At 39.7% G+C, this 16,089-nt stretch overlaps 1 protein-coding gene across 4 annotated transcripts in view; it reads right to left on the minus strand.

The window, feature by feature from the left end:
* Nucleotides 1–325: 325 nt before the first annotated feature.
* zgc:103755 (CAP-Gly domain-containing linker protein 4) overlaps nt 326–16,089 on the minus strand; it is a 59,410-nt gene continuing 43,646 nt past the window's right edge. For all 4 annotated transcript variants that reach the window (XM_055006048.1, XM_055006047.1, XM_055006049.1 and 1 more), the window contains 5 exons: nt 14,883–15,017; nt 9,676–9,799; nt 4,465–4,529; nt 4,243–4,321; nt 326–3,903 (listed from right to left, as the gene is read on the minus strand). In XM_055006048.1, the coding sequence (XP_054862023.1) occupies nt 3,537–3,903; nt 4,243–4,321; nt 4,465–4,529; nt 9,676–9,799; nt 14,883–15,017 (770 nt within the window). In that variant the 3' untranslated portion in view covers nt 326–3,536. The remainder of the gene's footprint in view (nt 3,904–4,242; nt 4,322–4,464; nt 4,530–9,675; nt 9,800–14,882; nt 15,018–16,089) is intronic.

Below are 16,089 nucleotides of genomic sequence, written 5' to 3' on the forward strand. Positions count from 1 at the left end.
GGCATAATAGGGTATGTCATTGCTATTCAAACTTAAATTTCTGTTTCCAGGCTGGCGGTAGGCAAACAATGCCGCTGCAGTAGCAGGCTTTTTTCAAGCTTTGACGGAGATGAGCCCCGGTGGAATCAGGCGGAAGGTGAACAGACGTGTAACCATTTCAAAGTGCTTGTGGCGTTTCACTTTTAGTCCCTAAAGACACCTTTCTCCTGCTTTTTATATACAATCCAAGAACGTCAGGTAAACCTCTTTGTCATTAAAACCACCACTCTCAAGCAAAAGCACACAGCTGAAAAAATAAAGAAATTACAGTCATAGAGAAAAGTGGTCAAATTATAATAGAATCTTTTATTGTTTGTACAAATACTGTTGTTTTATACAGCATGTAAATGCATCAGACCAAAACCTTCTGTCACACTCCCACTCTTCAAATACACAGATCATGAAATCCATGAATAAAGAAAATAATTACACACAAGAAACCAGAACCAGATGACTTTCATACCAATCAGTTTAAGATTCACTCATGCAGCATTTAGGACTGCAGATACATCAAACCATGAGAGTATCTATAGGTGAAATGTGGAATACTTACAAATGTTACAGAAATCATCAAAGAGTCGGCCTGAATGTAACCGAGAAGCTACTTTTAAAGAAAAATAAGTGTTGATGGAAATGTTTCAATAAGAATTTGGAAAGACGTCTTTTTTTCCACTCCCTCATCTCATCTGTGGCAGGTATTTCTGACAACCTTGGGCTCTGAGCACCGCTGCTTTTCAATCACAGAGGGCCTGAGCAGACAGATCAATGAGGGAAGGCCACAGGAGATTCTACAGCTACTGTTGTGGTCCACTCCCCTCACTGGACGGTACATGAGTGTTTTACTGAATACTGGACCTGTTTCCCACATGCACAATCAATTACTTGTTGTCTGTCGAGTCGCCGCTAATCGGATCACAAACTCTATTCTTTAAACTTCAGCACTGCATATTTCCTGCGTCAAGCTGCTTTAAGCATCAAATACAGTTATGACCCATCCAACAAATGTAATGACATGACTTTACTCAAAGGTTGCTACCAAAGCTGGGAACACACAAGAAGATTTCTAAACTCCTAACGTCCCAATTTGCAAATTACCCAATTCAGGATGATAGTAACCGGTTTAAAGTACAGAATCACAGTGAGATTTGTCCAACATCAGGCTATAATGAAAACTGAAGATGTGCCAGTGACAGCTCTGACAGATCTAATACTCAGTCAGAAGGAGAAAAGGTTTGAATTCTCAGTCAGTCACAGCGAAGCTAACGAAACTTTCCACAATTCTGGAAAAAATAAATGTAAAAGACAGTCACCGTGGACAAATCAGGTTTAAAATGAGGCTTTCGCTCATCAAGTGTGTTCCCAACTGAAGTTAAAGCACTTATGACGCAAACCTTCAATTTCTGATTTGATGTGATATTATGTCTAAATTCCATCACTGCCTCAACAGTGTCAGTCTGTTCCAAGCAATGGAATCATATCCCACTGGGTAATAGGTAGTATTTTTGCTCTGCCATGACACGGTATCACCATCATTCATCTGTGTCAACTTAATAGACAGCCTGTGACAGAGACTGATGTACAGCAGGAAACAACGTCTGTTGCAGTTACATTTTAAAGGAGGCTGATGGAGGTCTGAGCTTAATTAAATCCTACTTAATTCATACTGACTCATAAAGTGAAAATCCAGTTGTGATTCAACATCCGTCAATTATCTAAGTAATAAGACAACTCTGGTAAAAATCAGTCTCTGTTTAAAAGTGCTTTAATTAACATACACATGCATGCGCACCCTCTCGCATAAACGCATGCTCACTTTTGGTTCGACTGCAGACTACATTAGCAAAAGATGCTGGAGGAGGACCAGAGGTTGCAGCCGTCTGCCAGCCCTCCCAGTGCACCGCCGTACTCCAAACACATGAGCACAGCAGCTGCAGGAAGCAGAGGACAGAAACACGGAGGAGGCTCTGGCAGCTCTCCTGCCTCCAAAATGTCCAGTCCTTCAGCATAGCACAGTGCTGTGAGCGGATGGACAACATGTTCTGTGACTCTGGACACATCTCCGACCACATCCCCTCCTCCTGTGTCCTGGCTGGTGGGCAGACAATCTCACTTGACGTAATCAATATTAGCTTTGGGTATAGAAATAGTTTTTGCATGTGTGCACATCCATATCATCTATTTTATCTTATCCTAATCTATCATATTGATGTTTGTTAGTGCAATCAGATTAAAAGCAGTGCAGTGTTTTATGTCTAATTAAGACACCCCCCCACACACACACACACACAATGCCAAAACAAGCTTTGTTAACAAATTCATAAAGTGCATTTTTGTCCCGTAAATTTAAAAAGAAATACCACACTTAGTAAGTGGTTTTACCTCTGAACAGTACAGAGGACTGAGTTCATGAATGAGAGATTTGTTAATGCGCAATGCAAAAAGATAGAGAAGTTTAAACTTAAAACTCCTGCTTTAAGTGCATCATAAACACAAGGTTAAAACCCACCCACGCCCTCCACTTCGTCTAGGCCAGAGGTGTCAAACATGCGGCCCACGGGCCAAACTTGGCCCTCCGGAGGGTTCAACCCGGCCCGCTGGATGACTTTGTAAAGTGTAAAAATCACAGAGTAGACATTAACTGCAATTTGTAAATTTGTAGATTTAAAAATAATTTCTAGACCATGACAAGTTGTGTTTTTTTTGTCTCACTTTTGTCATTTGTCTCATGTTTGTCTTTTTCTCATTTTTGTCGTTTTGTGTCTCCTTTTAGTTTCGCTTGTGTTTTCTGTCTTATTTTTGTCATTTTGTGTTTTGCTTTATTGATGTTTTGTATCATTTTTGTTGTTTTGTGGGTTTTTTTGTCTTGCTTGTGCCGTGTACTTTTTTGTTGCTTTGTTTCTCGCTTCTGTCATTTTTGTTCTTGTTTGTGTCATTTGTATAATATTTTTGTCTCGTTTTTGTCGTTTGTCTGTTTTTTTTGTCACTTTGTAACTTTTTTGTCTTTTTTTGTTTCATGTTGTCTCATTTTTTTGGTGTTTTGTGTCCCGTTTTTGTCATTTTGCATCAGATTTTTTTAAGCATTTTGTCTTGTTTTTGTTGTTTTTTTGTCTGACTTTTGTCACTTTGATCATAAAGTAAAATACTAGATCATTCAGTTCCAGACAGCTGTGACTAAATGTTGTGTTCCTTTGTAGACACTCTGTGATCTGGAAGCTGTAATGTGGAAATGATAAACTGAGGCTGAATGTTGCAGAAATTAAATTTATTTTTTTTCTTAAGAAATTTCAGTTTGTCCATGATGTTTTGTAAAAAGGTAGTTCCTTAAATGTGAATATTTTCAGAATGTACTTTTTTGCACTAAAACAAAGGAAACATTTGGAGTTGTTGTTATTTATAGGTTATTATGCTCTGATTTTACTGGTCCGGTCCACTGGAGCTCAAATTGGGCCGACTGTGGAACCTGATCTAGAATGAGTTTGACACCCCTGCTCTAGGCCTTAGCAGCTTTCATTCACCAAGCGTGCACCGTTAATGCCACGATAGGTGACGCGGCTGGGACGGACCAGCACGCCGTGGCCAGGTCGACAGGTGAAGTAGCGGCGCCCGCCCACAGAGCCATCGTTCTTGCCCTTGGAGTTTCGCAGCTCCAGACCCAGCCAAAGGCCTGGGGCAAAGTCTGCTGTGCCCAGGTAACGGATGAACGCCATCTCATTGGCGCTGCTCAGGAGGACCTGCATGCCCACATGGAGGCGGACCTGTCCGTCAGAACCGGGTGAGGGACTCGACCCTGTCGTGCTTCCAGGAATACTGCCACTACCGCCGCTCAGGGTGCTCCAGCGTCGGCGGGGAGGATTGGAACGACTCCTATTTTTGTTTCGTTGGTTTGTTTGTAGCAGCACAGGAAAAAAAAGAAAAAAACACCAAGAAAGATTTATGAGAAGAAGTATGCAGTGTGAAAGAATACATCAAAAGTAAGTAGGAGATTCATGGGAGCTCGGTGTTTGAGGGATTGATCTTCAATTCCCTGCTTTCTCTCATTATACCCACAATCATGCACTGGCCATTTAAAAAAGGAACCTTTTGCTGACTAATACCACTGCTTCTTATCAGTATTGATTCTGTCACTGCTGCAGGGGATTAGGATGGAACTGAAAAGCTTGGGGAGGTAGAAATGTGAGGGATGTTAGGAGAAGAGAGACACACCTGTTAACGGCGCTTCGTCTGCTCGTATCCTTGGCAGTGGCGATGGCCGTTGATGTGCTGAAACTGCGACGAATTGTCCCTGCACAGCAATCATAAGAGTCAAGTGCTCCCACTGAGACACTTGCATAAGAATGACTTCACAAGCACTCACAGAATAATAAATGCCAAGTCACATTTCAAATAAATCCCAGTCAAAGCTTGCAATAAAGGCAGAATTCTCACCAGTGAAAGGATGACTGAGGCGTGAGGAAGTGAGCTCTGACAGGCAATCAACAGATCCATGGATCCTGTGAGGAAAAAAGAAACTTGTAAGTGTCCTTGTAGAGCTTTTACAGAATGAGACAATCCACTCTGAAAAACCTCTACTGACAATGGTCCTGAGTTTATTTCAGTCAGCGATATAGATTACAATGTCCACTGAAAATTCATTAAATACCGCCACACACGGAGTCGACTGGGTCTGCTTCTGATGATTGTTTCTCTTTTAACAGCTCAAATGAAAAAAGACCTCCACTGCCTGACCTGCTCATTGATGTTTTCTGAAGCCACTAAATATCGTTAATAATTACATTACAACTCAGGAAGCTATTAGGAGGCAAAGTGTCAATACTGAGAAATGAGCAAAAGCAGAAAAAGGGTTCTTTTGTTTTCTGTGGGATGAGAATAGTGGGGTAGCGCAACAAAAACAAAGTGTGTGTGGGAGGGGGGGGCGTTTGTTTAGCTAATGGGTTGTGATTGTTGCTGACAGGGAAAAAAAGAGACGGAAAAGCAAGCTCCTGGATGGAGAGGGAGTGATACTGATCAATAGGCAGCAGGGAAGTATGTGCTCTGCTGAGTACACCCTGAACCCCAGGTTTAATTAGGGGAAAAAAAAAACCTAAACAAAAACTGCATGAATACGGGATGGCAAGAAAAGCAAGAGGCCGACTTCCCAAAAGCATGCTTTTATCTCACAGAAGACAAACAGAGGTTTAATAAAAAAGAGAAACAAGAAAATAATGGGAGCAATGAAGATATGGGAAGAAGACAGGCAAAGCTGCATTGAGACCAACCACAAGTGGCAAATGAAGGAGGAGAGACTAATTATACTTAGAAATAAAGGTGGAATGTGTTAATTTAACCAGCACTCCTTCAATTCTGGTGACCCACTCGTCTTTACAAAAACACATTTGGTACTTTAGATGTCAACTGCTTTTTAAACTATAATGGCTTTTATTCAGCTATGACACGCATTAAACACTCGAGGCATTGTGCCATCCAATAAAAAGGTCGACAGGTTTTATCCATTTGCAAAAAAAAAAAAAGGGAAGCAGAATCAAAAGGATGTCTGACAATGAAGAATTAAATGGTTTGTATATATGTATATCAGACAACAGTTTTCTTGTCTCCAGGATTTAACAATAAATTAGCCACTTGATACATCTGCAGAGTCAAAATTTCTGTTTAGCAAGGAAGCTTGACTTGATGTACAAAAACAAGGCCTCCATTTGTTCATGTCACATTTAACCAAGTCAAAGTGGTTCCTATGACTGCATTACTTAACCCTCCTGTTGTCCTCATCTATGGGCACCAAAAAATATTGTTTTCTTGTCTGAAAAAAATCCAAAAATTTAGCAAAAAAATCCCCAAATTTCTGAAAATTTGCAAAACTTTCAGGAAGAAAATTCCAATAATTCCTTAAAAGTTTCCCTTAAAAGTTTTATTTTTTTTAAAAATCCCCCAAATTTGGCAAGAAAATTCTTGTAAATATTTTTTAGAAAATGAGTAAAAATCTTCCAAAAAAATCCTAAAAATATCTAAAGTGATTACATATATATCAGTACAACTTCTGATATTTTCTTGAAGAACATTCACAAAAAAATCACTGTTTCACTGTGAAAACCTATTTTTTTCCCCACATTTTCAAACCCGCAGGACAACACGAGGGTTAAAGCAAAAATGGGTCAAAAACAAAATGGAGCAGTAAAAAAGGAAGGTTTAGGTGGAGTTTACCAAGTCTGACAAACCATAAACTAAATGAATAAAAGACACTGCTCATATTTAACACAAAACAACCCACACAAAGCAGTACATCCTTTGCATAGCATACATACTTTAAAGGCAGCCCCATGTATGTTCTCTATTTGTGGGTAAAGTCTCTCACTGTGGTTCACTGGAATCCCAGAGCCTCAGCCATGGATTTGTAACTCTTTCCAGTCACTGAAATCTATCAGTCTTGTTGTTTAGATTCAACAAGCCTGGCAGTAATTAAGTGTGGCTGGTGAAACTGAACCCAACTGCAAAATAAATTTGGTAGATTGGTAGCTCAGGGGCCAATTAATTTATCACATAGGGCAAGGTGCGTCTAGACAGCATTTTTTCTTCAATAAATGAAATCAACATTTATATACTGCAGTTTGTGTTTTCTTTTATCATCTTTGTTTAATATTAAATTCAGTTTGATGGTCTGAAACATTTAAGTGTGACAAATATACAAAAATAGAAGATGTCTGTATACTTTTTTACCACACTGTATAGGAGGACTGGATTTTGCTCACCGAGATGTAGGCTGTTGTTTTAACAATGCATCACTATGCTACATTGGATCAATACAGATATTGTGGTACAACAGGTAACCAGTCTGTAAGGGGAAACTCCAAAACTATGCTGTTGTAAGGTTTAGTTTAGTGTATTCAAACTGCAGTAAGTTCTGACATAGCTTAGCTAAAAGCTCTGTATAATGGAAGATCTGGAAAATTGGTATCAAAATGATGACTCTTGATGAGACATAAAGAAAACCTTTCACAGTCACTGTGTCTCAGCCTAATTCAACAGTACAGGAGGATGTTGGAGCAGCATGATGTCTAGCACTCAATCACAACAATCAAAATCCCAAATTCATAACAACGCTGTTCATCACTCCAGTAGAGCTCTAAGGACTCTGAAAATATATTCAAAGGAGATCTAAAGTTCTTATTTTTACCCTAACAGAATTGATTTTCCTTAATATTGTCACCCATGATCTCTATGTTTGACATACGACCAGTATAGCTGGTGGTGGGCCACTTCTCTGCAACAGAGTGATTATTAGGCAAGACAAAGTGAGCTTTTAGATATATATTTTTAAAATCTGCTTTTTTACATTCCCAAAATAGGGCTCTAATATTACCCTCCAGAGAAGTGGTTGTGGATCTACTGTGTAATATGCACATCATTTGAAACTACAAAATCAAGCATCTCATTTGCTCAAATATCAAAACAAGACTTTAAAATGTTGCTGTTTTCTACAGAACTTTCAAGTAGAAATTAAAATGTCCCATCTGTCGAATAGCTCTTCAAAAGTCCATTAATATTTTTTAGAGCAGTCTGAACTATCACATTTTTTTTCAAACTCAGGTCATGACTGATAAATTACTATTTCCTTGCATACATACATATTATTACAGACATCACAGTTGAATTCTAAAACACATCGAACTGTAATGTATGTAATTCAGATTTTCTGCTTTCTGTTTACTGTAATTGTATGTCTGGCAAGGGGGTGCATGTTTCAATGCATGACCAGAAAAGGCTGCACACATCAGGGCTTCCTCAGAGTCTGATTAGACACCGCAAGAAACAAGTGTATTTTAGCTCAGCAGATATTTTGATTGGAGTCTCACGTTTCTGAAATGGACCATTGTGCATGTTATGTCTGTATCCGAACTAAATTCAAAATACTGTTGTATCACTTCATGCCAGGTCAAAACAAAATTAATAGGCTACTAATCAAAATTTCAGACACTTGGTTGGAAATGAAGTTGCTGCAATTATTCCAAATATATTCAGTGACTCCAGTAAACTCAATTATAACTACATGCATAGAAACATCCTGGCAAATTAGAATATATTTATCAGAAATGAAACATCATGAAAATCGGTCTTTACATACTTGTATATTGCTTATTAGTCCGCCAAGGAACACAGAGGAGTTATGCGACAATCAATGTTGGTTTGTCTGTCTGCCTGTCTGTTCACAACATTACTCAAAAACAGACCAATGGATTTGGATGAAATTTTCAGTGAAGGTCAGAAATGACACAAGGACCAAGTGATGCGATTTTGGCAGTGATGTGGCTTATAGTCTGGATCCACGGATTTGTTAAAGATTTCTGTATCATTGCCAGATGGCAGCATGGTGTCACTGTAACCATGACAACAAGTGAACACTACATCAGCTGCCTGCTGATGATCACATGATTGTGATCCTACAACAAATCCACCGCTGCCGACCACACATTTTGTAAAGCTATCATCCATCAGATATCATACGATGACTGAGCAGCCTTGGCTCAGTACTGCGCTCTCTCAGTGCTTTTCTTATTTTGTTCAAGTGGTAAACTGTTTTGAAGCGTAGTTCAACTAATTTTAAACTGAAGCTGCAAGGAAAGTCGCAAAGGCTGCAATTAAAGACGTACATTATGCAGCACATCTCACCGTATATTACTTGGGGGCAGAATGTACAATACCTGGATGCTGCTTCTGAGTTATGTATGGTCCACCTGTATCAATGTCAAAGATTGTTTATGTTTTCTTTATTTATTGGAAATACTTTATCTTTTATTATTACTTTATCTAAGTTAACACAACCGCAGCTTTTTTGTGATAATCGTTTTATCTCCTATGCCTGTAGAGAAAACAATGAATATACGTTTGAATCAATTCGTACCTTTAAGTTCTCATCACTGCATTAGAATATAGAGTAGTAACACACTTATTAACATGACTCACAGGCTGCCAAACTCATGATTTGTGTTGTACATCTGCAGTTCACTTGCAATCTCAACAGTATAATATGAAGGTAACCACAAGCTTATCACACAGTGGGAACATATCAATAAAAAAATAAAATAAATTTAAAAAATACAAATCAGCTATTCACTTAAATGGCAAACAATATTTTAAGGTACAGTCCTACTGACATATTCCATACTGTGCTGTTTAAATATTACCTCCCCCACACACCCATTATCTATAATCCATATTTAAAAGCAGCGATGAAGGCGTCTGGCTCATTACCAGGTGCCACATTAAATTGAGAAGTCATGCTGTGCGACGGCCTCGGGCTTCACGTTTGACAACTCTGACTCTAGTTAATCACCAGGACAGAGGAGCACTGGTTGCCGCACAGAGGGCAAAATCAAATATATCAGCACTCACACAAATGACACTGTCAGAAGAACTCATTAGTGCCATCAGATGTATTGATGAGGGCAATGAAATGCAACCTCAGGGTTTTCAAGGCCTATTGTCAAATTCATATTGTCAAATCTGCTCTGAACTTTAAAGAATTTATTACAGATACCTGTTTGACAAATCTGTTTTTACTTCTGTGGATCACCACTGGCAAAACACCAAAAGGGTCCATTAATCATTAGTGGAGAATTGTAACTACCTTAAGGGGCCTGCACTCACCTTTGAACACGAGAGGGAGGAGCAAAGACTCCATGTTTGGGTGGGCAGCTGAAGTATCTCACTCCTCCCACTGAGCCATCATTTTTACCACTTGGCTTGTCCAGTTCAACGCCCAACCAGAGTCCTGCACAGGCAGAAAGACAGACCAGAAACCAAAAAAAAAAAAAAAAAAACTGTCAAGGGACTACGTAAAATTGGATATCAAATGTGAATGAGGCATGCACCTTTAAAAAGACGCGAGTAAAGAAAGCTATGTATAACTAACTTAATGTTGGCAACTTATCAGATGTGTTAGCATCAAAATTTATGTTTGCTGAATAGACAATAGCTGTACACAACAGAGCCCTCAGCTGTTGATAAAAACACAGCTTCAGAAAGGGCGGTACTAGTTAACAATAACAAGTTCTCTAAATAATAATAAAATAATAATAATAATAATAATAAATTTTATTTATAATAAATTTTATTTATAAAGCGCTTTTCCAAAAACTCAAAGACGCTGTACATAAAATACAATAAGATAAAACAAAACTGTTAATTAAAATCAATAGATAGTAAAACAAGTTCAAGATAAAATACAGAATCACTTAAGGAAAGCAGATCTAAAAAGGTGAGTCTTTAAAAGGGATTTAAATGTGGTGAGGTTGGTGCAGTCACGGAGGGCATGGGGGAGTGAGTTCCAGAGTGTGGGGGCGGCAATGGCGAAGGCTCTGTCCCCCCAATGTCGCCGGCTGGTCCTGTGCGGGATGGAAAGGAGGTTTGTGTGGGAGGAGCGGAGATTCCTGGGGGGGGTGTAGGGGAGGAGCAAATCGGTAAGGTAAGAGGGGGCAAGATTATGGATGGACTTGAAGGTGAGGAGAAGCAGTTTGTACTGGATGCGGTGTGAAATGGGGAGCCAATGGAGGTTCTGCAGGACGGGGGTGATATGGTCGTGAGAACAGGTTCGGGTGAGGAGTCGGGCAGCAGAGTTTTGAATGAGTTGAAGTTTATTGAGAACTTTGGAGGTGGAGCCGAAGAGAATGCTATTGCAGTAGTCAAGGCGGGAAGTGACGAAGGCATGAATGAGGGTTTCAGCGGCTGAGAAGGAGAGGAAGGGGCGGAGACGGGCGATGTTGCGGAGATGGAAATAGGCAGTTTTGGTGATCTGATTAATGTGGGGTTCAAAAGTGAGGTTGCTGTCAAATATCACACCGAGGTTGCGGATGTGAGCAGAAGGAGATAGGGTGGTGTTATCAATGGTAATGGGGGGGTGGGGAAATGGTGTGAGTGATTTAGGTCCAATAAAGATGAGATCAGTCTTGTCGCAGTTTAGCAGGAGAAAATTTTTCCTCATCCAGGATTTAATGTCGGCCAAGCAGCTGGAGAGAGAGGGGAGGGTGGTGGTGGCGGTGGTGTTGGTGGAGATGTAGAGTTGGATATCGTCGGCGTAGCAATGGAAGTGTAGGTTGTGGCGGCGGATGATGTTGCCGAGGGGGAGGAGGTACAGGATAAAGAGGAGGGGGCCAAGGACCGATCCTTGAGGGACACCATGGGACAGGGGGGCGGTGGCGGATGTGCAGTTGTTGACCTTGATGAATTGTTGTCGATTTGTGAGATATGATGTGAACCAGGTGAGGGCGGTGCCGGTGATGTTAATGGAGGATTGAAGGCGGGACAGGAGGATGGAGTGATTGATTGTGTCAAATGCTGCAGAGAGGTCGAGAAGAATGAGGATGGTGACTTGTCCAGAGTCTGAGGAGAGGAGGAGATCGTTGGTGACCTTGAGGAGAGCAGTTTCAGTGCTGTGATGAGAGCGGAATCCGGATTGAAAGGTTTCATACAGGTTGTTGGAGGTGAGATGAGTTTTCAACTGGGCAGCGACGACACGTTCTAATGTTTTGGATAAGAAGGGGAGGTTGGAGATGGGCCGGAAGTTGTGAGGGGAGGTTGGATCCAAACCAGGTTTTTTGAGGATGGGGGAGACAGAGGCGAGCTTGAGGGGTGAGGGGACACAGCCAGTACTGAGGGAAGTGTTGATGATGTTAGAGATGAGGGGGGAGATAACAGGGAGGCAGTTTTTGAGGAGGTCAGTGGGGATGGGGTCCAGGCAGGATGTGGAGTTTTTAGTTCCAGTGATGAATTTGGGCAGGTCCAGGGGGGAAACGGGCGAGAAGTGGGCCAGGGGGGGAAAGTTCAGAGGGTTTGGTGGAGGAGAGGGGGGATCAAGTGAGGTGGGAGAGGTGACAAGGCTGCTGTGGATGGAGATGATTTTGTTATGGAAAAAAGAGAGGAATAGGTTGCACTTGTCAGTGGTGAACGAGTTTGAGACGGTGTCCGGGGGGGCAAGGAGTTTATTGACAGTTGAGAAGAGGGACTTGGGGTTGTTGGAGCTGGTATTGATCAGGTCAGAGTAGAAAGTGGACCGTGCAGATTTCAGGGCGTCTTTGTATTGTTGGAGGAAGTCGGAGTAGGCTTGACGGTGAACTGTCAGGTTTGTTTTCTTGACAAGACGTTCCAGCTGTCGTTTATGGGCTTTCATGCGGTGGAGTTCGGGGGTGTACCATGGAGCAGAGTGGGAGAAAGTGACTAATTTGGATTTGAGGGGAGCAAGCTGATCAAGACAGGAAGAGAGAGTAAATGGAAAACTATCCGTCTTGTAAATGTCAACGAAACATTCAAAATTCCTATTTCACTGTGCTCACATTCACGGTAGAGTAAGTGATTCTGATACGATACACTTTGTCAAGTAGCTTCAAATGAAACTAATTTGAGGTGAACTTTAGAAATGTCACAAAAAGTTTCACAAGCTCATGTGAAATATGTGCCGTCAGGCTACCTTTTGCATGGCTATAATGAAGTAAGTATAAGAGGTCAGAAACAAAAACATTTTTTGCTTAAAAAAAAAAAAAAAAAACTCGAGGAAGCAAACAAAACTTTGAAATTAACATTTACTATTGAGATACTTCAAGATGCATAAAAAATGCATTATTTAAACACATCTAGAGTTTATCTCCTTAAGCCCTTGATGCCTGAATTTATTTGCAATTATGCAAAAAAAAAATTTGTGTTTTTGCTTTCCTGCTGATGTTAAATTAAGTGGAGAGTGTTAATTTGTCTATTACACATATAACAGATATATAAAAATAATAACAGATATATAATAATTTAGGTCCACTCCAACCGGTCCTACGACAAACCAGTGCTTGCAAAAGGTTCCTAGGTACGTACTGAATATGCACAAACCGGCACTGGGGGAATGGATACGCTGTCTCGGCTGCAGTCTGAATGAAAGTAGTACGTTGCGAATTCACCACAATCGGCATCAAGGGGTTAAGGTTTGTCTATTCTGTGTCTGCACCAAAAAAAATCCAGTGTTCGTACAAAGCTCTGTCTATAAATAAGAAAACACAAAGTGGATCAGATAGATCCATACAACACTGTTTCAGCATGTCCTGTGTATGCTGGAGCTCGTGCACAGAATGGAGAAAATAGGAGAGGAAATGGGGTAAAGTTGGCACTAGGAGCGAGAGGGAGGGTAAATCTGGCACATGCAAACCATCTAAACAAGCTAACTGGCTAAATATCATCACACTTTCTCCAGAAGAGAAAGCCTTTCAACCAACAACACTGTTACACTACAGCTTCCCATCTTTCCATGTCAGCTGGTGTTTGCTTTACATCTCAATTAAGCACAGCCAACATTTCACTGTACGCCACTCTAGCTTCCTGCATAAATAACTGTTTAGCTCTTTAACTTTCAGTCACTTTCCTGTAAAATGATGCTAATCTTTATGTGAAGAAGAGACTAAATTCTGAGCATCTTTCTTCTTTCTCTTTATGACTACTCAGACACCTTGCAAGTGCCAAATTAAGATATAGACAGAATGTTCAAAAGCAGTGACTTTACTGTGAAGTTTCAGCAAGAAGAGCTGCTTTTGCCTTTGGTATAGAGGTACAGTTCTCACTGAGGCTGAGATAACAGAGCATTCCTAACACTGATTTAAGACTATCAAAGGAAACTTAAGACTGAAATCCCTTCAAACGTGATTCTCAGTGGTGCAAGATACACTACTATTTATTCATACATGGCTGATGCCTGGGCAGAACTACTGCGTAAATATTAATGATTACTGTGAGCTATTTTCTGTTTGGGTTTCAATGGCTTTTGCTCAGCAGCAGCTTTTTTGAATCTAATTTTTCAAAGTATGTTGTCTGTCCAACTTAAGGTTTTCCACTGCAGTAACTTGTAACTGGAGTTGAATGGAGTTCTTGTAAGACGAAAGTGAAGAGCTTAGCAGAGCTTCACTGTATCTCTTTGTCCACAATGTCCCAATATACAGAATTTAAGATGAACAATTACATTTCAAGTTTTCACATTTCTTACTAGAAATCAATAGACAATGATCTCTCAAAAACAGGTCATTCATTCATATTATCTAACAGAAGACGACTGTTGTGGAACCAAAAAACTCAACCTTGAAAATGAACAATAATCTTTTTGTTAAGTTAAGAATGAAGCCCGCCAATTTTCTGTAGCTATGCTTCTTGAGTCATTAATGTGTATTTTCCTTGAAGACTCAAAAGAATTTCTTTTAGTTCTATGATCACAAGGTTACCTGAGCGGTGCAATCATTAGGATTTATTTGGACAGAAACCACTAGCTCTCCAGCTTACTGCCTGACTATAAATCTTAGGATATGTTCAGGAACATTCCAGAAAACTGTAGTAAAACCAAGTCTTTATGTTAGCTCTAAAAACAGCAAAGTAAAGGCAGACATGATTTATTAAAAAGACAATGAATGTTTTAGGTAGGCTTTGAAGTTTTTTTTGTTCAAGTTTTTCCCCAACCCAAGGTGCGGTATACCCAACACTGATATGTTTGGACCTTTTCTTGAGTTTAGTCTCCTTGAACCCTCATGCTTTTATCTGCTGAACCCTAAAACCATTTTATGAAGTAAGCTCTCAAACCTACTGAATCAGTATCCCTGCTTGCTACAGACAATACAATATTGTGTTAAATTGAACTGTAGGATATAAAACATTAAAAAATGTGACTTTAATAAGCATTTCCCCAAGTATTTTCTTTTATCTTTCACAGTAATAAATAATCCAGTTCACAGCAGTTTAAAACTTACTCTTTTCAGGAGACTTCAGGCTGCATGTTTTCAGATAAATTGAGCTGAATAACTCATCTTAATGATTCAAGCATGTGACGAGTGACGACTGACCTGGAGCAAAGCTGGTCTTTCCATAGAACTGGACCACACCAGTTCTCTGACCCACCACCAGGACCCTCTCCCCTATTCGCACCTCAGAGCCCTCACACAAGGAGCTGCTACCTGAGGGAGTTCGGCTTCGAAGACCTGAGAGGGAGATGAACAGAAATGTTTCTCTCCTGGAAAAATTATTTCTGTCAATCTGACATAATTACATGAAGATGATGACAGGAACATCTTGAAATAAACCGCTTCATTCAGTCAGTATTAAAACCAGGGGTGTCAAACTCATTCTAGTTCAGGGGCCACATACATCCCAGTTTGATCTCCAGTGATCCGGACCAGTAAAATCACAGCATAATAACCTATAAATAACCACAATTCCCAATTTTTCCTTAGTTTTTGTGCAAAAAAGTACATTCTGAAAATATTCACATTTAAGGAACTATCTTTCTACAAAACATTATGAACAAACTGAAATTTCTTAAGAAAAAGAAATTCAATTTCAATAACATTATGCCTCAGTTTTTCATTTACACATTACAACCTACAGATCACAGAGTTTACAAAGGAACACAACATTTAGTCACTGGCATATGGAACGGAAAAATATATATTGTACTTTAAAAAAGACAAAAAACAACAACAAAACAAAATATTGCAAAAATGAGACGCAAAGCGAAAAAAGCGAGAAACAAAATGACAAAAAAACGAGACAAATGACATGAAACAAAACAAAAAAGTGACAAAAAAACTGACAAAGAGTGACAAAAAATGGACAAACGAAAGAAATGACAAAAGCGTGAAACAAAACAACACTAACAATACACAAAACAATGAATAAAGCAAAACACAAAAATTAGACAAAAAACACAAGCGAGACTAACACAAATCGACAAAAACGAGAAACAAAACGACAAAAATGAAAGAAAAATAACAAGTCAGACAAAAGACAAAAAACAACAAAAACAAGATAAAATGTTCCAAACATAACACACAAAATGACAAAAGAACTATGAGCAACCTAGTATTTTAATTTATGATCAAAAAAATTCTCTTAGCCTAGAAATTATTGTAAATTTATAGTTTTACAAATTTACAAACTGCAGTTTCTCTGTAATTTTTACACTTATCAAAGTTGTCCAGTGGGCCGGATTGGACCCTCTGGTGGGCCGGTTTTGGCCCGCGGGCTGCATGTTGGACACCCCTGATTAAGAGC

This window comes from Amphiprion ocellaris, chromosome 20 (genome assembly GCF_022539595.1).
Source record: "Amphiprion ocellaris isolate individual 3 ecotype Okinawa chromosome 20, ASM2253959v1, whole genome shotgun sequence".
Taxonomy (NCBI): domain Eukaryota; kingdom Metazoa; phylum Chordata; class Actinopteri; family Pomacentridae; genus Amphiprion; species Amphiprion ocellaris.